The sequence below is a fragment of the Monodon monoceros genome, unplaced genomic scaffold, assembly GCF_005190385.1.
Source record: "Monodon monoceros isolate NGI ecotype Baffin Bay Population unplaced genomic scaffold, NGI_Narwhal_1 Super_Scaffold_22, whole genome shotgun sequence".
Taxonomy (NCBI): Eukaryota; Metazoa; Chordata; class Mammalia; order Artiodactyla; family Monodontidae; genus Monodon; species Monodon monoceros.
In genome coordinates, this window is record NW_021703779.1 from 20,494,281 (window position 1) to 20,519,283 (window position 25,003).

A 25,003-nucleotide genomic window follows, 5' to 3' on the forward strand; every position below is an offset into this window, starting at 1 on the left:
CCAAGTCTGAGCGCCACTGTCGGCCTTAAAGCAAGATAGAATCACCCAGAGTGACACCTTTGGACGTGGAAAGCAACCTCGGCTCCTGGCTGGACGAAGCCACATGTCAGTAAGACAACCAAGGGGAAGCTATCTGTCAATTCCAGCAAGGCCAGTGTGCTCAGGGCAGGAAGATGGAATGTTCTAAGGGTACTATGGATGCACTCCACCTCCGCAGGAGTGAACAGAACTAGGCTATGTGAGAGCTGAATCTTGCAAAACATCAGAGCCTTGACATGGAAAGAAGTTGCAACGGTGCGAAGGTAGGTGTGGTTGGAAGTAGATAGAGACGCAAGGAGTTTCTCCAGATTCCTTTCCCAGAGGCCTGTCTGATGACAGGAGAGCATCACCTGCAACGGTCTAGGTTCCATCAGCAGTGATGGGTCTGCAAACCAAAGGACTGCCATCTCATGCCCATGGTGAGGCATAAATGGATGAAATCACATCAGTGCTCACCCCCTCTGAGACCCCCATACATAGGGAGAACATCCTGCTTTGCTTATGATGGTCCCACTCTATGCCTGGTATTCCTGTGAAATTACCAGTGCCCTCTTGCACTCTCAAAAGCGTTCCAGTCTGCATGATAAATTATACGGTCACCTACACGGACAGCATTAACACCAGGGCCAGAAGCTTCAAACAGACATGACACTGGATATAGGTACATGGGAGTTTTTATGTTAGTCTCTAAACTTTTCTGCATTTAAAAAAAACCTTTTCCCCTCCAACAAACAAAAACACTAGAAAAAATTCAAAGTACTCTATAATTAAGCATAACACATAATTATTTTTAACACATAATTACCCAATTATTTTTTAACACATAATTACCCAGTCTCCTACCTAAATTGTTTCTCTGCTCTTACATTTTTTACATTGTATTCTAACCATATCCGTCTGTCTAATGAGGTCAGCCATTTGTCTGCAGTGTGTAAGTGACAGGACTAAATTCAATGTCATCTGTTTATTTAAGATGGAAATGATATGCAGGTAGAACAGTAGCCTTTGGGTACAAATGAAGTATCATTCAATGTCACCAGAGAAAATATAAATCAGCAAGAAGGAACAAACACTGAAGGTTCAGTCAGCACGGCTTTGTCGGGCTTCCTCTATGTACCATACAGTATGGAGTGAAACAGAGTCCCTGCCCTCATGGAGCATTTATATTCTAATGTTAAACTGCCTTTGTGGCGGAGTGATAGCCAAATCCTGTACACCCCCAACTTAAATCTCATGTTTTGCAATAAACCCCCAAATTGCCGGCCCTTTTCACAAACATGTTCTATAACGTATTTTTTTCTTTTTCCTTCTGCGTGTGTGTATGGGGGGGGGGGGGGAGAGTCACATAGAAAACACACAAGATGCAAAGGATGCTATCTGGACCGATGAAAGGCTTGTCCTCATACATCTGTTTTCGGCATCTCCAGCTAGTGGCATGTGCTTGTCACTAGTAATGAGATTGTAGCTTCTCTCTGAGGTCTCTATCATAGATAGCTGGCATTTGCTGGGTCTCACTGTTCAGTACAGGTCAGAGTCTTGCTGCTTCCCCTAGGCTGCTTTGTCACGTTTGACCCCTTGATTTTGCTACGTCATCACCACTTTTAACTCATAACTGCCCCTAACCATGTCATTCTGTGGCTTGACCATGCTTAAGCCTAACACCCCAAAACAAGTTTATCAATATCCAAATGGCCAAAGCACAGAGATGAAGGGGTAAGGTCTTTACTGTGCCAAAAAAAACCCACTGGGAGACAATCTTATGAGCCCAAGATTTAAATCTGGGCTGATCCACTTACTAAATTTGTGACTGTGGGCAAGTTAAGTTCCTTGAGGCTCAGTTTCCTCACCTGTAAATGCAATGTAACACTGACCTCTCTGAACTGCTGTGAGGATTGAATGAGATGATAGATGCAGCGTTCTCTGCACAAAGCCCAACCCTTCATAGGCAGCTAACACCTTTTAGTTTCCTTCTTTCGCCCACACCATAGTCCCCTTCCTAGTCGGATGTGCACGGTAATCTAACTGGGAAGCTAACCTGAAAAAGGTGGAATGGTTTCAGGCTGGGAGCTTATCCTGGAATTAGGGAGTGCAACTTGTAAACACATACAGTCCAGCTCTTCTCTTCAATTATGTGTATTGATGCATGCTATTAACCCCATTTACCCTTTGGTCTCTAGTAAAGATGGGAGCAAAAATCTGTCACCTTTACATCTCATTGAAGATACTTTTCAAGAAACACTGAGGAAGTTCTATGGGTAAAAGAAAAAAATTAAGGGGGACAAGGCAAAACAGAGGATAAAAAGGGGTTTTTTTGTTTTTTCATTTTGGTTTTTCTGCTAACAAACCTTTAGTGGGTAGCACTTGTGTGTCAGAGACTATATCGAGCAGTTTCCATTCAATTTCTCACTTATCCTCCAACAATCCTAAGGAGATAGGTACTATGATTGACCCCATTTTACTGATGAGGAAGCTGAGGCACAGAAAGAGCTATTAAGTAACAGCTTAGTGTTCAGGATCACATATCTACTAAGAGCCACAGCTGGCAACTGAGTCCAGGCAGTCTGTCTTCTCCACGCCACACGAGGCCACCGACATTGGCACCTCCCAGAAAGGTCAAGGCCCTAGCAAACTGAATCACAGAAACTATCGTGGCCTTGACCATTTGCTCTGTAAGACTTCTTTTCAGATCTGGAAAAGGAGGGCAGCGGCTGAGACACTCCTGTGATTTGTAAGGTCAGCAGCTTTGTAAGGTCAGTAGTTTGGGAAACAGAAAAAAAAACCATTTCCAGGAAAAACATGCACTATCAGGTAACACACTCTTTTATGAATTAAATCAAGTACTTGCTCTTATAAAGCTCATGGTCCACCACTCAGGAGTGCCGCCGCCATGTCATTAGGCGGAACTTTTCCCTTGCTCCGTGCCCATTACAAACTTAGTGAATCCTTTGAAGGAAAAAAAATTGCCAGAGGTCTCGTCTGATGAAGACGCTTGTTCATAATTTTGTAGATTTAATATTGTTATCAATTATTTGCAGTTCCAAATAGTTCAGGGATGTGGGTTATATAGCATTTTCTTCCCTTAAGCTGAAAACTGCTAAAAGTGTGCATTCCAGTTGCATGCAGGGACTCATGGCCACAGTATCTGCAAGTCTCAGTTTTGCTCGTGGAAAAGGGAAGGAGTGGATATTCTAGCCCCAAACTGTTGTCTTTTTCCTAAAAGCCTGTCCTGGTACCACCAAACTGGTCCTTGGAAACCAAATAAAATTGTCTGTGACCCCCTCCCCCCAGGGGAGTTCTGGCAGGACTCTTGGAAAGGAGGAGGGGCTAAAAGGGGAAAGAACAGACCCTCGCTGAAGGTTAGGTGATCCACATAAAATTGCCAATACTGAACCACTCTTTTACCTATAGAAGTGGAAATTTCATATGGTTTAACCCAATATTAAATGCCAGACCACACTCCTTTTTTATGTTATCACACTTGGTCTTCATAATGACCCTATGAGGTCAGGTTTATCCCCATTTTACAGGTAATGAAACTGAATTAAATGCCTGAAGTAACTGTCTTAGTTTGGTTTCCCCCTAAAGTTGACGCAGAGTCAAGGAACTGATGCAAGCAGTATATGCGGAAGACAACCCCAGGAAGCACTGATAAGATAATGGCAACAGGAGACGGGGAAGGGAAGAAGTAAGTTATGGGGACATTGTCAAGCCGGTTACTCTGTGGGCAACTGGAGCCTAATCCCACTGGGCAACTCCAGGAGCCAAGGAGGAACACATGTTGCAGAGTCAGCCCACCTTGGGGACAAGGGAGCTGGGCTATTTATACACAAACTGTTTTGAGTCATCGATCCAGGCTGCTTGGGATTGACATGGTACGTTAATGCTTCATTATTTCCACATCAGGCTGGAAACAGGGCTGGTGTGTACTGAAGTGGTAAGGAGATGGGGGCAGCTATCTATGCCCTGAAAGCTAGCACTGAGCAGCAGGATTTGAACTGGTGGCATTCTGACCTCATAACCCGTGTCCCTCCCACTACAGCACAAGATGTTGCCAAATCGTGGGAAAGATCACGGGCTCCAGGAGAATCAGGAATCAGTTGTAGGGTTGTGTCTGGACAGCTGGAAGATACTAACCACTCCATGCTTCCCTGCTGAATAAGAACTACATTTGTGTAGCCCTCTAGAGTTTACAATATGCATGCACATCTATCACCTCATTGGCCCTCATCATGCCCATGAGACAGACTAAAATCCATTCACTCACAAGATTATTATAGTCATGTGTTTACTCCATAACTATATGGAGTATATGTTTCAGGAACTACATAATGGAGATGTAGAAGCAGACCAAAGAGACAAACACTCCAGCATGGTAAAACATATTCTAGTGGGGACAGCAGAATAAAGAAACAAATACGTATATATTACATATAATGTAATGCCATATCATAGTTGGTGCCGTGAAAAACTTAAACCAAGCAAAGATGATGGTGATGACGAGGGATGCTATTTTTTAACTTGGGGGTGGAGTCAGGGAAGATGACTACATTTGAGCAGGGAAGTGAAGGAAGTAAGGCTATCTGAAGGAAAGACATTCCAGGCAGACTCATGGCAAAGACAGGCAGTGTGACTAGGGCACGGTGAGATATGAATCCGTAGAAAGTGCCAGGGGCAATGGATCATCTTGTTGGCTACAGTCAGGACTTGGGTTTTTGCTCTCAGCACGATGAGGAGCCACTGGAGACTTTAGGGCAGGGAAGTGGCATGGTATGTGTTTTCCAAAGTTCATTCTTTATTTATCTCTAACTCATGTGGCCAGCAAGACCCAGAACAAGGACTCAAACTGAAGTCTTCTGACTCCTGATCCAGTGCTTTTCCCACTTAGGTTCACAGTTGTTCTCCAGACCTAGACGTCCTCGGTATCCTTTTTTTAATTTTTTCTGTCCCCTTGCATAGTTATTTGTGGTCTCCTGACCAAATCTTAAAACGGTTGTTGGCAGTTCCCCAGGCATTCGGCTCCTTGGGACTTCTCTTTGCCTCTTAGCCAGTCAGCTTTAATATTCTTCCATTTCTGAGAGCATCCTGTTCTCTTAGTTACCTAGCAAAATTCATGACCCACAAACTTGCTCAAGCAGAGTTTAAGCTTGACCATGAAAGTCAAGTGAGGACAGCAGGATTCAAAAATAACCACTCTAATCAGAAAGTTTAACTTTACAGATTTCCAGGAGTCCTCATATCAAGGAATTTTTTTTGGTAATCAAGAGCAAGCCAAATTTTCTCCCAGACTACGGGCAAAAAGAGAGTATTGAACCTGTGGTTCATTGCATTCTGTCTCATCCAGACCAACGTGGAATCAGGCAAAAGTTGCAATGAGATATTGCAATTGCCTTTTCCTTCGTCATTACTATATCTTGTTTGGAAAATCGCAGATTTATTTGCTTCAAATCCAAAGCTGCAATGTCTTTTCAGTCAAGGCTGCAAAGACAAACAACCTGTTTGGGGAATTATAATGTGGGGCTTTTAGTGTCAGCACCCGCAAAACAGTGTTTACCCCCTGGTAAAGCAAGGAGAGAAACAGAAACATTCCACTCTCCCAGACCTGCACTGGCACTGCAGTACTGACAAAGGTAACCATTTGGGTTTTTTGTCACTGGAGCAGGTCAGCATGACACCAGGCACCTGTGTGTAAAGGAAGCGTGTGGATAGTCACTTGTTTAGCTATATCCACAGCTTAAATTTGGTGTCCTCCGAACACGTTATGTTTCAAAGGCAGAATGATATTTCTGTCCACTTATTAAGGCATGACTAACTTGCTTTTGGCTGCACTACAAATGAATCACAGTAACAATCCCCAACTTGCGACTGATGTTCTGATGTAATACACTTCTTTTAAAAGAAGAGGAAAAAGAGTGGGTGAGAGTGAGATCATGCAGAGACAGAACATAACACCGAGGGAGCTAGCGTAATTGATGAACTGCAGAGACCAGATCCATCCACTTCAAGGTGCTTTCTTGTGTCCTGGGTGAGGATACCTTGCCAGTCCGTTCCTACCCACTTACAGTGGCAGCATATAGACCCTGATCAAGGCCTGGAATTTGGAGGGGACTCAGTGAAGAAAACACTTCATTCGGGCATGAAAACCAGATATTCCTTGAAAGCATTTTAAAGCAATTTTGATTTAGCATCACTTTGAAGGTAATATTTGGGGGCAAATGATATAGGTTAGAAAGGCAAACCAATAAGCTCCCCTTTTAAACTGTTCCCATGTGTGCAGCTTATTTGGGAGTGGCAGAAGGAGGGGGCGGGAAGGTGAGATAAGGAAAGGAAGGCAGCTGATAAAGGTGGTGCCATCAGACTGATCCCCCCTGGGGACCCCCCACCTCCTCTGAGCCTCCCGGCACAGCTGAGCTTGCTGGGGGACAGCTTGAGGTGTTAATTGCCCTGCCTTAATGGCCTTCCTGCCTTCTCTCTCCCCTTTTTCAACGAGAAACAAATACAAAAAGAGCTGGAAGGTATGGAAAAGCTCTTCTGAACCCACAGGTATTTTTCCTATGTCAATTACCACTCAGGAGCAGACACTTCCTTCCTCCCAGTTCCCTTCTGTACTCTCCTCTACAAGGTGCCCCTGCTGTCTTCTGAGGAAGATCTGAGTGTGCCAAGGAGAGGCAGAGAGGAAATTAGACTCTGGCCTGTCGTGACCAGCAGCCCACACTGGCTTTGTCCCAGGCTCTGGCAGAAGGGGATTATAAGAGCCAGTGCCTCCCCAGCACGGGAAATCACTCAGAGAAGGGAATCTTTTTTTTTTTTTTTTTCCAGTAAACCTATTTTCCCTATCCTGTGGTTTTCTTTCTGGGTTTCATCTACTATCAGATCTGTCACTGACCTAAAAAGAACTTCAATGTGTTGGAAAAGCATACTTCAAGCAGCTGTAATAAATCTCAAGTTGATATTTATGAAGTTAACTTTCTCTCACTGAGGATCTGATTGTATACTTCGTGGGTGTCACTCATCTTCGAATCATGTCATGTTAGAACCAAATTGTCCGTGGAGATTAGCTAGACCAACCTCCTTTTTTTACTGAAAAATCTGAGACATAAAGGAGCAGAGTGACATTCCTAGGGTCTCCGACACTCCTACCTAAGCAGCAAAAGCCAGACTTGAAGTCAAAACTTCCTATTACTGGATTCCATTATGCCCCCCGGTCCTTTTTCTTGGTAAGGCGGTTTTAGAAGTTTCATTTGGCAACTAAGGAGGCTGGATGGAGAATAAGAAAATTCAGTAAGTTCAAAACCCATCCCCTTCATTGCCTGTTAACATTGCCATGTTCCGTTGCTGCCTAAAGATGAAGTTTGGCTGTTTGGATTATTTCTGGTCTCTCTTAATGGACCCCAGATCCCCAAATGTGGCCATCCCACAGTTCAGTCACATCAAGGCCGGTCATTTGAACCAGGTGGGCTGACAATTCTTCATTCTTCCCCAAAAGTTCTAAAGCTGCCCTGGTCTAGACTCTTTCGGCCTCAATTGCTCCAGCTATAAAACGGGAATAACGATGTAACCATGTCCATAGAGTCTTGTATTGAATAAATTTTGAAAACTATATAGAGAGTGCTTAGCAGACTAGTTACTATTACTGTCATCATTCTTAGCCTGAAGGGTGATGAGAGGAAAGAATCTAACAGTTTAAACAGTATGTTCAGAGCCCTAGAACGAATCTCAATTTAACATTCACTTTGGCCTCTTTGGCGGCAAATACAATAACAATAAACATATTGTGATCAAGACTGACATTGGATTAGGCTTTACTAGAGCGCTCGGCATTGTTAGAATAGTCCCTTTGTTTTGGACGTCAGATCTCTTATGTGATTTTCCATGTGTAAGTGTGAGCACCCTAAATTCAGGGAAATTATCCTATTTTGACAACACAGTAGATTTGATGAGTGCTTACTGAGTGTGTGTTGAGTGAATAATCCAAAATCTATACATAGTTATAGAAACGTGGATTATATGCTGATTCACATGACAGATTCAGACTATATTAAGGGTCAGGACTATGACTTTATGTCATTTCCCTCTCCTTTTCTTTTCTGAGGGTCTCTAATAATAAGCTTACAGGGATTGAGATTGTCCATTTCATGGACTGAGGTGTCTTGGTCGCCATCTCACTATCATGCTATGATGTCTTCCTATCTTTCTTTCCCCCTTCTGCCCCTAAGAGCAAAGATTAATTTAAAGGCAAAGATGAAGTCACTGTAAACTAACTTGTCATCGTTTTCACGTTGCTTTTCTTTTTCAGTGCAGAAATTTAAAGTGAGTATAAACCAAAAAAAAAAAAAACATAGCTTTGATCTCTGGCTTCCATTTTCCCCTGTGAATATAATCTAAGGTCACCTACTAATGCCTCTGCTGTCCTGAGTGGGGCTCCTTTAGGAAAGTAAATCAAGGCATTCTAAAACCCTGTACAGGTAGATGTCCAAGTAGCACGTGTAGTGTGTCTGCCCGTGGCTCTGTGGACAGCCAAGAGTAGAATGTGTGTGTACCTGACGTGTAGGCATAAGAACCACCAAGATCAGAACTGAGTAATCCCAAAAGTCCCAGGAGGGAGTCTCCATTCTCCTTTCCCATACCTCTCATTATCCTCTCACCTCTTATCCCACAGTAGAATCCCAGTAGACTCCCCCTGCCAGGTGGGTGGCCTCAGCCAACACCCCTTCTCTGGCTGCTTTTTCACCCAGCATCTCCCTGCCACTGAGGAGCAAGAGTGACACATGTTCTACCCACCTTCCCTTCGGAAATTCAAAGCAGGTGAATCTCACAGCAGTTCTGGTACTGAGAGTTAAGAAACCTTCCCTCTCAAACTTCAGTAAGGTTCCCATTTTCCAAACCTCCCTCCTATGAGCTGGTGGTACAGGGGTTAACAGCATGTCTGCTTTCTTTGGTCTGTGGTCCCAGGGGGTCCCAGCAGTAGATCGGCAGAGTTGGCAGATCACTAAATAGTTTACAACTCCCCACCCAGTGTGGCATGGTCGCCTTAGAGAATGGATGGAAAATATCCCCTTGCTATAATTGGGTTCAGCCCTGTGACTTAGCACCATCTTATTTGGCAATCTTTTTCTCTTGACATATTTAGTAATCACTCTAAGGGAGATTTATTAGACTGTTCATGGGAACAAACAATGCACTAAATATTACACATATGCATGCTTTCAATACCACTCCTTTTCTAGCCTATTCTGAAGCTTGCCCCCAAAGTCTTTCTTTTAACTCCCTCTTGTCTTTAAATTCCTCTTGGTTCTTCTCTCCTCCAAAGTAACTTTTCATATTTTGGGATTTTTTTTTTGTAGTTAGGAGTTCTTTTAATCAAAATTCACTGGGCCAAGCTTAGAGAAGAATGGATGAAAACACACTCCCAGTGTTTAGGACCATTCAAGACATTTTGCTCTTCATCAATCCCAAAGCATCAAAACAAAAAATTAGCATATGGTTAGAGTTCTGTGAAAACAGTCTCCTAGGTATCCCTGGGACATCAACTCGTGTGTGTGTGTGTGTGTGTGTGTGTGTATGAAGGAAAGGACTCAAAATATTTCAGCCAAATGTGATACAATGAAGTGTCTCCTGAACCTCAGGGTTGGGGCCCGTGAGGAGATGTGAGGAAGGAGGACTTTGACAGCTGGTGCCCCTCAGACATTTTCAAAAAACATAGTATCCCACTCACCCTGGCACATGCATGCACAGGAAAATGTCTCAGCAAATAATCCACCTACAGCAGATTTAAGAGCAAATCTATCAGGGTCATGGAGACGCTCAGAAGGCTGAGTTATAATGGCGCAGCAACAGTATGGCAACTCTGGATACGAGGCTTTTATTCCCTTTAAGTGTGAAATGTTCTTCGTTCATCAGGTATGTAATAACGGCTAGCTCTGCTCTTGGGAGAGCCCTCTCAGTGCCAGGCATGGACCTAGATGTGCTCATTTGTTTAACACTCAGCTACATGTCCACTAATGGCCTCATTTCACAGAGAGAAGGCCTTATTTTCTCACCTTAGACTGTAGATTACACACGCTCCTACATATCTGAACTTGAGCCCTTGTAATTTTTTAGAGGTGGGGCGGTGAAAGCACAAAACCAGGATTTAGTTGCTAGCAAGAACCTTCATCTAGCTTCTGGTATTGCCAACCTAGAGGCGTATAGTGAGGGGCTAGGCGCACAGGTTCTGGAACCAGACTGCCTGGTAGAGCCCAGCTCTGTGTGGCCTTGGGCAAGTGACTTGGCTTCTCCGTGTCTCAGCTTCCTCGTCTGTAAAATGAGGCTAGTATTTGTACCTATTTTAGAGTTTCTTGTAAGGATTAAATGACTTAATCCATATAAAGGGCCCAGAACTGTGACTTGCACGTAGTAGGGGCTGTTAAATGAGTGTCTGTATTCCCATGTGCACTTGGATCACAGGCATACAGAACTCGGGCACAGCAAATGTGATTTAGGGCGAGGTGTGCGGAATAAATCCTACTGTGTTCCCTTAGCATGACTGCCATGTATCCCAGCCAAGCTCTGCAGTTACAGCTCCCTTCCCACAGAAGCAGAGAATACAAGGGCCCTGAAGGTGAACCGCTTGTCTTTTATGTCACAGAGTGATTACATTGAATGGGGAAATCATTTAGCTGCCCTACAAATCGGCAGCAAGGGATGGGCCTACAGGGGACCTGTGCACTTGGAATTGCACCTTAGTTCACTTTTTACATTTTCGACGGGAGACCTTATACTGGGGTGGACCAGTATAAGATTTTCAGATATTTATAGACCAACTGAATCACACATAAAGAACACACAACATGTAGAAATAATGGTGGTGCTCCTCAAACTTTAGCTATATCAGAATCCCCCGGAGGGCTTGTGAAAACCCAGATTCACCCCAGAGACTGTGACTTACCAGGTCTGAGAATTTTCATTTCTGACAAGTTCAAATCTGTGTTTTACATCCTTACTACCCACTTCTGATGTAAGGTTATAACATTTAATTTGAACTCTTTAGCTTAGAGATGGCATGAGTGACTCCCTTTCCCCTCCCCCACAAAAAATAGAGACGTTTGAATCCACAGAGCTAATGTCACTTAGTACTGTCTTATTTTTGGTAATCAACACTGACTCTCATTTTTTCCCCATAGTTGCATGCTGCTGTGACCAGGATCCAGGTTCCAAGGCCTGGATTTAATTACACATTTGCTCACATATGTATCCTGAATAACGATAAGACTTGCATCGTGGACGACATAGTGCATGTCCTGGAGGAGCTAAAGAATGCTCGGGCCACCAACCGGACCAATTTTGCTATCACGTACCCGATCACTCACTTAAAGGACGGGAGGGCAGTTTACAACGGGCACCAGCTCGGAGGCGTCACCGTGCACAGCAAGGACCGAGTGAAATCCGCAGAGGCCGTCCAGCTCACCTACTACCTGCAGTCAATCAACAGTCTCAACGACATGGTGGCAGAGAGGTGGGAGTCCAGCTTCTGCGACACCGTCCGACTGTTCCAGAAATCTAACGGCAAAGTCAAAATGTACCCTTACACGTCCTCCTCACTGAGGGAGGATTTCCAGAAGACCAGCCGCGTATCAGAACGCTACCTGGTCACCAGCTTGATCCTGGTGGCCACCATGGCCATCCTCTGCTGCTCCATGCAGGACTGCGTCCGCAGCAAACCCTGGCTGGGCTTGCTCGGGCTGGTGACCATAAGCCTGGCCACTCTCACTGCGGCCGGGATCATCAATCTTACTGGCGGCAAATACAATTCCACCTTCCTGGGAGTCCCTTTCGTCATGCTAGGTAATTACTACCCTTTGTTTTTCTGTCTCCTCCTTCTGGTGGTGGTGACTGGGTTCCTAAAAGGCAAGGAGAAGCCGTCTAACAAGTTTGTTTCATTTATGGCTTCCTCCTCTTGCCCAGAAGCCCTGGGGCCAGTACTATAAGGTGGTGTTGGGTCACAAGAGGCAGCTTTATCTGGTAAATGTGCCGGAAGTCCAAAGTCCTGGGTTCCAGGCCTGGTTCTCCATTAAGTAGCTGCATGGTGCTGAGCAGATATTAATCTCTGTGCTCCAGTGCCTTAGGCTGGGCTTCCCCAGAAGCAGACCCTGAGACAAGGATTTAGATACAAGTACTTTGAGACCCCAGCATGGGAGTGAGGACATGAAACAGGGAAGGAAGATGATTCGGGGTAAGCTAATCAGCATAAGCTGTGGGCACCTGTGGCTTAGTCCCACCGGGGACCTTTGAGAGGCCTCAGAGGTCTCCTTGAGGGGTGAGGAGGCTGAAGGCTGCGCAGTGCACCCAGAAACCCTATGTATGATTCATTGAGGGTTCTCCCCCGAGTCATTAACTCCCCAGCACTTCCCAGGGAAGACCGAGCACATTCCTGCAGCTGGAGAAATCCCTCAGGTTACCAGTATTTGGAGTAAGAAGACTTCCGTGAGCTCAAGAATGGGGAACGGGAGGGCACAGAGGTTGGGCACGAACAGTGTCCACTGGCCTCGGTTTCCCTACCCGATGGACTGAGTGGATGCGAACATCACACAGAACGATATGGTAAACGTACGAGAACTTTGAAGCCAACAAGTGAGACATAAATAAGAAGGTAACTCTTTCCTGTCTTTGCTATGAACTCAGGAGAACGTTTTAAAATGATAGTGTGAGAATCCCACTATGTTCTCTCTTGGAGGCTGCAGGAACTTCCTGATAGAGATAATTGTCAACGTAAAGCCGTAGTGGTCATAACATAATGTCAGTTGCTCTGTCCATCTGATTTTGAAGGTGCCACGCCCAGCAAACCTGATGGCAGAGTTCTTGTGGGCCAAGGATTCAGTTAGCTTCCCCCTCTTCTTTGGCAACTTCTCATCAATCCCTTTAGCAAAATTAAAATGTCATTTGGAATCAGATACTGACATGACAAATGAAGTGACATTTCTCATTGGCTGAGGAAAAACTATGGTGGAGTTCATTAGTATGCCTTGTGTCCTGTTTGGGGATAGTAGAAAAGAAAGGAATTTACTCGGGAAGTCTCAGCTGCATGATGGTTAAATGATAACGTGCGGGGCTGGCGGAGCCACAGAATTACGTGCGGCCTTCCATGCTCTGCGGCCTGTGGGAATTGAAACCCAGGCAATAAACACATACTAGCAGCCTTTGTGGAAAAGTGGGGCACTGTGCGGAGACTGAGCGTGCTGCGAATTTCCCAGATCGGTTTACTCATCACTGCCGAACTCGGCACAGGAGGAGGCTGCCATACTTCCTCCTGAACTCAGTCTGTTAAGATGGCAGCATCACTTGCCTCTTTAAGATAACCCCAAGACAATGTGGGTCAACTGTGGAATACAGGGCGGCTCCTTGAGGCGTGAGTAAGGGCTGGTTAGGAGGAGCTTCCACGGAGGCCTGAGTCAAGATGTCAATTAAAATGTTCTGCTCATAATTAGTCAGATGCTTGGGGGGTTGTTTTGTTTGTTTGTTTGTTAGCTTTTCATTTTAAAAATAGTGTATTTTTTGCTGTGATTGTTTTTGTGGGAGGAAGATAAACGGGGATAAGGGTTTATGGGAAACTGAAGGGAGACAGGTTCTTAGGGGGAGGAAAAAAGGATGTCAGGGATAGAAAAAGGACTATCATTCCTGGTTTTATGACACTCTTAAGTAGTTACCAGTGAGCTCAAAGAATGATACAATATTTAAAACTTCCTGAAAATGAACTGCATTCATAAAACAAAATTTCAATATTTAGAGGTCCTTAAAATTAATTTTTAAGTAAAACTAAGCAGTAATATTCAAAACTTCTTCAAATTAATTTCACTAAAAATCAATTTCACTATAAGTAAAATGAAATTAAATATTCAAAACTTCTTGAATTTTATTAAGTGAAGTAAATTACAGTATTTAAAATTTCTTAAAACTGATTTTTGTACTTTTTTAAGTTTTAAATATTGTAAGTAGAAGTCAACACAAAAAGGAATACAGCAGGTAGTGCTGGTGTGGGGAGGGATGTAAGAGATGGAAAGATGCTGTTAGCAAGGGAGACCCAGTATCGGTGAACTTCACATGAATTCAATTCAGAAAAATCTGGCATTTGTCGTGAAAGAGATCAAGCGCCACAGTGCCCCGTACACCCTTGCTCGTAATTTGTGAGGAATGTTACATGCATTGATTTGATGGCAGTTTTCCCTGCTGACAGTCAGTAGGCAACCTTTCTGTACATTTTCAGCTCAAAGAGATCTCAAATTACTTAGTCACAACATGAAAGGAAGCTACGCATTTTAGTAGCTAAGGCCCATTTGCAATAAATACTTTGCATCACGTAATGGATGCTTAACATGCTCGTAAAGCCAACAGCGTCCGGATTTAGGATAGTTGCCCTTCTGTATTTCTCAGATAAACTCTTCGTTCTCAGATTTGATTGTAAAATGGAATATAAGCCAGAGCATGCTCATAAATGCTGCTGCATTCAGGACCAATGTTTGATTCTGGTTTTTTGATGACCAGTCCTAAGATGCCAATAAATATTTCAAATGACCAAGAAGAAATGCAGTGCAAAGCGTTTTGCACTATGAGTCAATAAACTTGTCCAGTTTATAAACTAAGCAGATTTAAGCAAAACTTCTTGATTTTCTGTGATATTAATATACGATCAAATAAAACTTTTAAAAATATATGGCCTCCTTTAGAAGGAAAAGTATCTTAGAAAAAGTCTCTTTTTCCTTTCCAGACATTTCCTTGGCCGACAATAGGTCTATAATGTGATAAACAATTATAGGTTTAAAATTCAACAAACGAAACAGTCTCAGTGTGATGCCAGTCACATAAGGCCAGACCCAGCCAAATGCCAAAATGGCAGTAGATTTAGAATGGAAAATTTTAAGACCATGTGTGTCAAGCAGTATTAACCTGACAAAATTCCAGAATAGGAAAGAATTTGGATAAACTCTGAGAGTTCACCATAATGGGATGTGACTGTGTGTTTCTAGCCAAGACGGTACGTGACATCTCTGGCAATAAGAATATATCCTACACAGATGAATCATTTTGGCAATGATGTAAGCATAGATACATCAGGATTTAGAATGTTTTTAATCAGTGTCATGCATATTAGACAACCCCACTTCTGCCAAAACCCCTGTCCATATGAGTCAGATCAGTTTATTTAGAGCTGAAATTCTTAAAGGTCTACAGTATCATAAATGCTCATTGACATTTTTTAGTTGTTATAATTTGGAGAGGAGTTTATTTCATCCATACCCCTTATGCGTAACGTAATATCCTTTCTTTCCAAACTATGTTAACACCAGGTACTGAGGTACCTGAACTGCCATTTGTAAACATCTCACACTCATCACGTTAATCCGTTATGGAATTTCCTTTAAAGGATGAGGATTTACAACGTTGCCCTGCAGTTGGGTATGATTTAAGAAATTGGCACAGGTTTTGCACATGCAAGCTCTCCTTACAGGCTTAATATTTCCACAGCTTTGCTGATCAGACACAAATCAGGAAAGGAATGGAATGCTGGAGAATATAGAAGGCAACAGAAGGAAGGTTTTCTTCCTTCTTCATCTGGCAGGTTTGGTGCTTCATGTACATTCTGTACAGCTAAAAGGGGAGAAGTGAAGTTGCGGTGAAAGATACTTTGGATATTACTTTCTATGTGGTAATCTAATTTATAAGGGTTGCTTTGCATTTATTAAGATACAAGAGACTCAGAGCCCAGATGTGACGAAAACTTTTCTTCAAGAAAAATATTCTTCAAGCCCTTTCACATGTTTGGGATTTTGAGACAGTCTAATGTCAGATCCAGGGTTCCCTCTTCCTTCTACATTATCCAGCCAGGCCACTCAAATTCAAGGACAGGAAAGGAAGAAAGGATGTGATTAAGTGTTAGAAGGAGACTAATAGCAAGGATGTTTGGCTTTGTTCAGGTTTCTAAGATTATCTATATTTAGCAGAAACCAGAAGATCAGGCTCAGTTCTATGAGAACTGGTCCTTATTTGCTGCCACCTAGAATCTGACGCAGTATACGGAGCTCAGGCTTATAAAGAGGTAAAAGTTCCTGTGCAAGAAATTTCGTTCTAACGGAGAAATCGGAACTCTTAATTATCTTGGCTCTAAACTTAAGCAAACCTGCAAAGTTTTGCTTTCCTGGTGAGTATTCTGGTATATTTCTAAAGTCATGAGAAATGTGGGAGGGAAAAATCAGCCAGATAATAATAAAATACAAAATTGTCAATATTCAACCATTTTTCACCTACAGAATTGGTACCAATATCTGACCATTTTTGAACGACAAAAGTGGTCATTTCTTATGGCTCAACCTACTACGTTATCGTAGAAGTCCATTATTTGCAACAACAGGACAATCTACATGATGGAGTAGAAGTATGCTAGAATGCTGTGGAAATACTCTGCTTAGATATAAATCACTAAAAGGTTCAGTAGTTTCTAGAAAAATAATTGATTTATAGGGGGTTTGTTGTTCCCACTGTTGTTTACATCTGATTTGAAATAAGAGAGTAATTTTTCAAAGTTTTTTCCTGAATAGCTTTTTTCTAATGACCTGTGCTCATTGTGGGACTAATTTACAAGGCTACTGTGTAATCAAGTTTTGTGGCTAGTTATCGGCTTTTTATTCTTATGCTCCACCACTCCTTACAGTAAGGGGTGGGTGGGGAAAAATAGGTTTGAGGGGATGGATCAAACACGTTTTATTGTTCTATCCTTAACCATAAAGGAAGACAAGAACGGGACTAGGGGCACAGTCCGGGAGGGCAGAGCCCAGTTAGGCAGAGGAATGCAAGGGTGCTTCATCTCTGACCCAGGTCTCTTGGGTATCCTCTGGGTGGTCTAGCCAACTAGTCTAGGGAATAGGAGAGTGGCCAATTCCATGAAGGTCTGGCAGCTGGAAGCAACAGCTGGAAGGACATTGAGCTGGTTAAAAAAAAAAAAGACCATGAGGAGAGACACCTAGTTTGTTGTTGCATTTGGATTAGCATCTCAGAAAGTCACTGCTGGGGCCCGGCAGTGTTGACCACATGGGTCTACAGTAGCTCACAACGCAAGCAGATTCATAGTCATTGTCAAGGATACCCTGCATCTCACCTAGGCTACTTCACCAGCCAAGAACCAAAGTGTAGATGGAACTTAAGGGAGGGATTCTAGCCCCTTCTCTGCACTGACTGGTGTAGCAGCACTAACATTTCTCTTCCTCACCAGTAAAATAAATTTCATATCAACTTACTAGTCATCTTGTGTGTATGTGTATGCATGTGTGTGTGTATGTGGGTACATGTGTGTGTGTCTCTGTGTAATCTGGGTGCATAATACATATTATATATCACATTACCTATATTATATATCATATGTAATATGATATATTATGCAGTAAGTTCATGTTTATATACATTTTTATGTGTTTATAACCTTACATATATTGTTTAAATGTCTGAATAGAAATACTATATATTTCTCTCTATATTACATAGTATATATTCACACATTTTATATGTAAATATATAAAATGTGTTTGAATAAGATATGCCACATATACATATATTTATATATTACATATGTCTTCTATATGAAGAGATATTACACAATGACCATATCATATATTATGGGCCACAGTTGTACACACTGATTTTATATAGTGCATGCGCGCGTGTATACACACACACAGAGTATGTAAATACTTTATCTTTAAACAAGGAAGAGCTATTAGCCAATTCATTTCTTGGACTCTTATTTGCACCTCTCGAATGAAGGAAAATCATTTCTCAGATTAAAACCCCATGCTGTGATTAGAATTACCAAAATGTGACAAGCCTCTGGTAGAAAGAGTAAGATGTGTATATTCGCCCTGATGTGAGCATCTGTCTTAACTTAAACACAGTACACCTTTACTCTCACTCTTAACTGTCAGACAAAACAGGCTGTGATAAACCAAACAATTCAGCTTAGAAAGTAAATGTTCGTAACAGGCAAAGTGTAAATGTAACCCAATTAATGAACTTCTCCCTTAAAACAGATGTTACTCAGGCCAGACATATATACACTTTAAATTTCTTCTCAGAAAAACAAAAATCATGAATTTATGTGGATGTCATGGAAGGAAAAGCTTTCTATAAACATGAGCTACTTAGTGAAACTTGTCTAAGAATAAAATATGTTTTAAGCAGATTTTTCTCATGCATTCATTATACTCCATGGATTTTCTAGAAGAATGTAGTGATTTTATTTCCATATATGAAATCTGGCACTGGCCAGGCATGCTATAAACGGCTTCAGTGTCTCCTGATATTAAACGTTTTCCCATTGAAACTGGAAGCCATCTCATTTTACCTCCTCCATCTTCTTAGTTATTCCTTACTTTTAGGAACTCAGGATGAGGAAATCCTGCTAGGATTAAAGGATTAAAATGTGAGGAGCACCCAGAGGCATCAGCCTCCGCGCTGTGGTTCTGTGTGCTGGGGAAGGCAGGAGAATCTGGGCCTGAAGAAAAATCTGCCTTACAAAGTCCAAATGTACAAAGTAGATCGATTTGCCTGTGATATTCATTGGCCAAAAAAAATAAATAAATAAACAAATCACCCAGACTGCCTCTGATAGCAAAACCATTAAATACGTTTAAAATATAAGTGACTTCATGAACAACTTTCCGGAAGTGTATCTACTGGGTAAAGTTAGGTTAACTCTCAACTATTCACTTGTCGATTCCTGCGTCGGTGGATTGTAAACAATCCCAAAGGCTTTGGTCAGGTCCCAGAAAAGAGTCTGGGTGAGAGTGAGATTTAATCTGTGAGTATTCCTGAGACTCACCCTAAGTGACTGGAGGATTTTCCACCATTAGTGTTATTTATCATCTGTGCTGCCTTGTCTCTTCATTGCCTCCAAAGCCTGCAAGCTAACTGCACATAAAGATAGAAAATTCTTTGGAAAAGAAGAAAAATGATTAGCCTAAATCCTTCGGTATTTGACTTTACTAGATGAAAATCCCAAAGACTACTGCTAATAAAATTTAAATTGCACTCCTGGTATAAACTGTATCTGAACACTGGTGAAGAGCTCTACTGTCCTTATCCCAGGGCCTGGCTAAAAGCCTGCACTGCCACAGAGCATCCACTCATGAATAATCAGAACTTGGACCTGTGTGTGTGTCTTGACACACTGATAGGCATGTGTTCATAGGCACGTAACTATACAGACATGCGACGAACCAAAACAAACATCTTGAATGTGCTTTTCAAAGACTAAGTGAATACTTTAAAAGCTTCTTTATCTTCAGAATTTGATAGAATCAGTATGTATTGTTTAGCAGTTCCCTCTGGCAATTCATCAGCCCTAACCACTCTGGCTGTAAGAGAGGGAGCGCGCTAGGATGCTGGGCAGTTCCTGGCAGGCTCACTACCACGCAGCAGTCTTTGACTTCCAGGTCTCAGGCTGCCCCAGGTCTTGGACCTGCCCCTTGGATGATGAGCCCAGGCTCCCATTACGTGCAGGGCTTCTGGTCACCAAGGGCTAAATCTATTTGTTGACACTAAAGAAAGGAGGTAGCTGCTGAGAGAGGAAAGTGAGGAGGAACAGAATGTACCAAAATCTTTCTTCCCGGCCTTTCCTTGGTTTTCATTGGCCCAGTTTCTGAAATGGATGTAAAAACAAAGACCTGGGCTGGCTGGAGGAAAAACTGGGAAGGAGTTAGTCTCTGTGAGATCCTCCCTACCTATGATTTCCTCTGCACTCCCTCCCCATCTCGGTTCTCTGTCCCATTCCCCAGCCCAAAGGGAAGCTGCTTCAGTAGACACACTATTCCAGAGGGGGCTGCATTTAAAAGAATACCCTTGAAGGCCAAACCACAGGGAATTCAGTTGTGATGATGGGCAGAGCAGACATTCTTGGGGGGCAGAGCATTCCTCATGTCCTACGGCTCTTGGAACATGCCTCCCCTTGAGTCCAGGCCAGAAAACAGGGGCTCCACAGTTCCGCTTTCCATTAGGGTAATAGACCAACCTCTTCAACATAAATACCCAGCTGTGAATCAGGTCTGGTGCCAGCTAGGCAGTCCAGGCTATTCATCCCTGGGAGGCACCCGCAGCTATGCTGGCACTCATCTCTCCCTTGACTGACTGAGCTTCAGTAAGGAGGCCCAGTTATGGTGTTAGCAGTTGTCCCTGAAATCCAAAGAGCTCTTTGAAGACAGTGCACAACTGCCATTTGGAGTCTAGGGTGCAGGCATCTGCTAGAGGGGTGTGGCTTGAGAATCAAGAATCTAGCCTATCAGGAATGAAGGTGGGGGCCTTTGCAGGCCAGGCCAACAATGACTAGCAACAAACGCTGAGTGATCAGGTAAAACAGATTCTTTCTCAGGGCTTCCTCTTCTGGCCTCTGCATCTGTATGCACACCCCTGCAGCGAGAGGAATGAAGGAGAAGCATAAGCCCCTATGAATAAAATCAGAATCCTCTGGGACTGCCCCCAGAACCAAGAACATGTGATGTGCAAAAAGAGTCAGGACTCAATAAAAATGATCAAACTACAGAAGGATAAGGCATTTAAAATGCAGCAACAGATCTCAAGAGACAGGCGAACAGCTTACTTCCACCTCTCCTTGAGTTTCATTATTTTCATTCTGGACCCTCAAATGCCTTATTCTTTTCACCTAATAGCTCTGTTAACTCAAAGTCCTTTCCTCGATTAGCTTCTAAGATCATCCAACAGCAAGGTAAGAAAAGGATTCTTACTGTATTTTCCAACAAGAGTCAGGGTCAGATAATATCATTAGAAAACATCACACCAATTGTAAAAAAGGACTGCAAAACAGATTTAATTCAAATCCTACTATATGAGTAATTCTAATCCTGCTCTATGCATCTTTATTTTCTTACCATATTTAATGACTCAGTACCAAAGCCCTGTTTTAAAACTTTTTTTTTCTTTCTAGCAAGAAAACACATAAAATTCCATTTGCCATTTTCAGTGAAACTCTAAAGTGCGTTTTGCCCACCAGAACTTATTCTACGTGGCCCCAGATGAAATGGTCAGTATTGTTTCCCCAGGATGCAGATGCCTCGGAAGTACTTTTTTTACCCTCATTTCAAGGGATCAGTTATTTTTTTATTTTATTTTATTTTTGCGGTACGCGGGACTCTCACTGTTGTGGCCTCTCCCGTTGCGGAGCACAGGCTCCGGACGCGCAGGCTCAGCGGCCATGGCTCACGGGCCCAGCCGCTCCGTGGCATGTGGGATCCTCCCGGACCGGGGCACGAACCCGTGTCCCCTGCATCGGCAGGCGGACTCTCAACCACTGCGCCACCAGGAAAGCCCGGGATCAGTTATTTTAATCAAAGATCAGCTGGTCCTTCCTGAGAACACAGTGGCAACAAACTTAATAAATAGTTTGCCCTGGTAAGACTAGACATTAACTATCTAAAACATAGTTAACAACAGTATGCCAGTCAACGAGTGCACTTTTTACTTCACGTCTGGGGAGTTTAGGTGCCTCCAATTGAATAGGGGCCACGGTGCTAGTTATCAAATTGACAGTCTTGACCTGACCTCTAAAAGTGGCTGTAAAGCAGCGCCTAGTAAATTAAGATAAATGCCAAATCTCTCTGAGGAAACAGGCCTATATCGTGACTATGAAATGGGCATTCGGGTTTGAGGCCAAGACTTCACAATACATATATAAATACCAGCCTGGGCACGAGGGAAGACAAGCGCTCAATGACTGAACACAAGGTAACAGTGACTCACTTTACTCAGTATTACGATTGGCTGGAGATTTTAAATTCATTTTTAAAAACCAGACTATTGTACCACAGGGTAAAGATTTTATTATCCTCAGTAATGGGATTGACTATGCCAAGGTGTAGAAGCAGAAAATGAGATCTGCCGATCTCAGTGCCAAGACAGGGGTGATAGAAAGCCACAACAGGTCACTTTGTGGGTCTTTTCAATGTTGCAGCGGCCTGGAAACCTGGGGAGGCCCGTCCAGGAAATGTCTGGCTCCAACTAGGAAAGATGGGAGAAGTTCAACTAGATCTGGTTTTAGGCAGTAGAATAAAGTCAAAACGGGCACTTACTGTACCTGTGCTGTTCCAAGGTTACTGGAATACTAACCAAGGAGCCAAAGGCACTAAGTAGTTCAGGAGAGAGGTTACTGATCTGGCCCGGTCCCTCAGAGGCCACTGCCAAAGAGTGCAGAGAAGCCAGCAGAGTCACCGCCTGCTTGAGACGCCATCCATAAACAACCAAAACGGGTCAAACATCCCCGAAGACAAGAGACACGCCACAAACTTTCAACCTGAATTTTCATTTTTATCCACTGAGTTCATATGAATCTTGTTCCTTCTTCCATCCTTCCTGTTCACTGAAACTTGTCCCTACTTATTTTGCTTCCCTCTGTTTCGCAGATTTATTGCTTCCTGCACTGATATTTGGGGAAGAAGAAAAAAGAGGCTGTGATTTAGGTTCCTGTGAAGGCTCAGATTAAATACAGTGCTTCTTTCTCCCTAAAGCCTTCTACTTGGCCAAACTTAAATGAGGTGATGAGCCGTTAACTCAGAACCCTCTGCCCACCGCCTTAGTCTGTGCTGACCTCCAGCCAGACTTGTGGGGATGACAAGCAAAATGATGAGTGGCCAGGCATCTTCTCTGGAGTGTTCCACCAACCAAGGCAAACAAATACTCTGCAAACTGCACCAACAACCCTAAACTATCAATGTGCATAATCCCCAAAAGACATAGGCACACGTCTACTCAGATTTTTATAGGCAAAAGTCCACCCAGCTTTCTTGAGCCAGAAGGAAGCCATGAAGATCTCAGCTCCTCTATCTTCCCTCTATCCCTTAACATTTATGATTCACTAAAACACGAGTTTCTCTCTCCACAGGAGAAATCAGTGACATTTACTGTCACCTGTCACCCCTAGGACGGGTTATATTTCCTTTGACCCAGTAGTTCCCCAGGACCAAGGTGTTTCCCCTCTTTAGAGAGATTAGCCTTTAAAATTTTTGATCTGGTCTTTTTCTGCCCCCTCAGGTCATGGATTATATGGGACTTTTGAAATGTTATCCTCCTGGAGGAAAACTAGAGAAGACCAACACGTTAAAGAGAGAACTGCAGCAGTCTATGCAGACTCCATGCTCTCCTTTTCTCTCACCACTGCCATGTACCTGGTCACCTTTGGCATAGGGGCCAGCCCTTTCACGAACATTGAGGCAGCCAGGATTTTCTGCTGCAATTCCTGTATCGCAATCTTCTTCAACTACCTCTATGTACTCTCGTTTTATGGTTCCAGCCTGGTATTCACTGGCTACATAGAAAACAATTACCAGCATAGTATCTTCTGTAGGAAAGTCCCAAAGCCCGAGGCATTGCAGGAGAAGCCCGCATGGTACAGGTTTCTCCTGACGGCCAGGTTCAGCGAGGACACAACTGACGGCGAGGAAGCGAACACTTACGAGAGTCACCTATTGGTATGTTTCCTCAAACGCTATTACTGTGACTGGATAACCAACACCTATGTCAAGCCTTTTGTAGTTCTCTTTTACCTTATTTATATTTCCTTTGCCTTAATGGGCTATCTGCAGGTCAGTGAAGGGTCAGACCTTAGTAACATCGTAGCAACGGCGACACAAACCATTGAGTACACTACTGCCCAGCAAAAGTACTTTAGCAACTACAGTCCGGTGATTGGGTTTTACATATACGAGTCTATAGAATACTGGAACACTAGTGTCCAAGAAGACGTGCTAGAATACACCAAGGGGTTTGTGCGAATATCCTGGTTTGAGAGCTATTTAAATTACCTTCGGAAACTCAACGTGACCACTGGCTTGCCTAAGAAAAATTTCACAGACATGTTGAGAAATTCTTTCCTGAAAGCCCCCCAATTTTCACATTTTCAAGAGGACATCATCTTCTCTAAAAAGTACAATGATGAGGTTGATGTAGTGGCCTCCAGAATGTTTTTGGTGGCCAAGACCATGGAAACGAACAGAGAAGAACTCTATGATCTCCTGGAGACCCTGAGGAGACTTTCTGTCACCTCCAAGGTGAAGTTCATCGTCTTCAATCCGTCCTTCGTGTACATGGATCGATACGCCTCCTCTCTGGGAGCCCCCCTGCACAACTCCTGCATCAGTGCTTTGTTCCTGCTCTTCTTCTCGGCATTCCTGGTGGCAGATTCTCTGATTAATGTCTGGCTCACTCTAACGGTTGTGTCCGTGGAGTTTGGAGTTATAGGTTTCATGACATTATGGAAAGTAGAACTGGACTGCATCTCTGTGCTATGCTTAATTTACGGAATTAACTACACAATTGACAACTGTGCTCCACTATTATCCACCTTTGTTCTGGGCAAGGATTTCACAAGAACGAAGTGGGTAAAAAATGCCCTGGAAGTGCATGGGGTAGCTATTTTACAGAGTTACCTCTGCTATCTTGTTGGTCTGATTCCTCTTGCAGCTGTGCCTTCAAATCTGACCTGTACACTGTTCAGGTGCTTGTTTTTAATAGCATTTGTCACCTTCTTTCACTGCTTTGCCATTTTACCTGTGATACTGACTTTCCTGCCACCCTCTAAGAAAAAAAGGAAAGAGAAGAAAAATCCTGAAAATCGGGAGGAAATTGAGTGTGTAGAAATGGTGGATATCGATAGTACCAGAGTGGTTGACCAAATTACAACAGTGTGATAGCATCTGCTTGTTATATTTTCACCCTAGGTCTTATCAAGAGCAAAGGGATGATGTTAATGGAAACAAACTGAAAGTTTTTCTTTGGTTTTTAAGAATAAGAAATAGGCATTGCCAAAAAAAAGTAAAGGACAAGGTGGGGAAATGGGCATTGCATATTTTCAATCTTTAAAACAAAAGGCTGTCATCAGAGGAAATTTACACACACACACACACACACACACACACACACACACACACACACACACACACAC

General features: G+C 43.1%; 1 protein-coding gene across 1 annotated transcript in view; it reads left to right on the forward strand.

The window, feature by feature from the left end:
* The window catches only part of PTCHD1 (patched domain containing 1), a 49,818-nt gene extending 24,927 nt beyond the window's left edge, over positions 1 to 24,891 (forward strand). The window contains exons 2-3 of the mRNA XM_029239991.1: positions 11,199 to 11,859; positions 23,095 to 24,891. Of these exons, the coding sequence (XP_029095824.1) occupies positions 11,199 to 11,859; positions 23,095 to 24,749 (2,316 nt within the window). The 3' untranslated portion in view covers positions 24,750 to 24,891. The remainder of the gene's footprint in view (positions 1 to 11,198; positions 11,860 to 23,094) is intronic.
* The last annotated feature ends 112 nt before the right edge of the window (positions 24,892 to 25,003 follow it).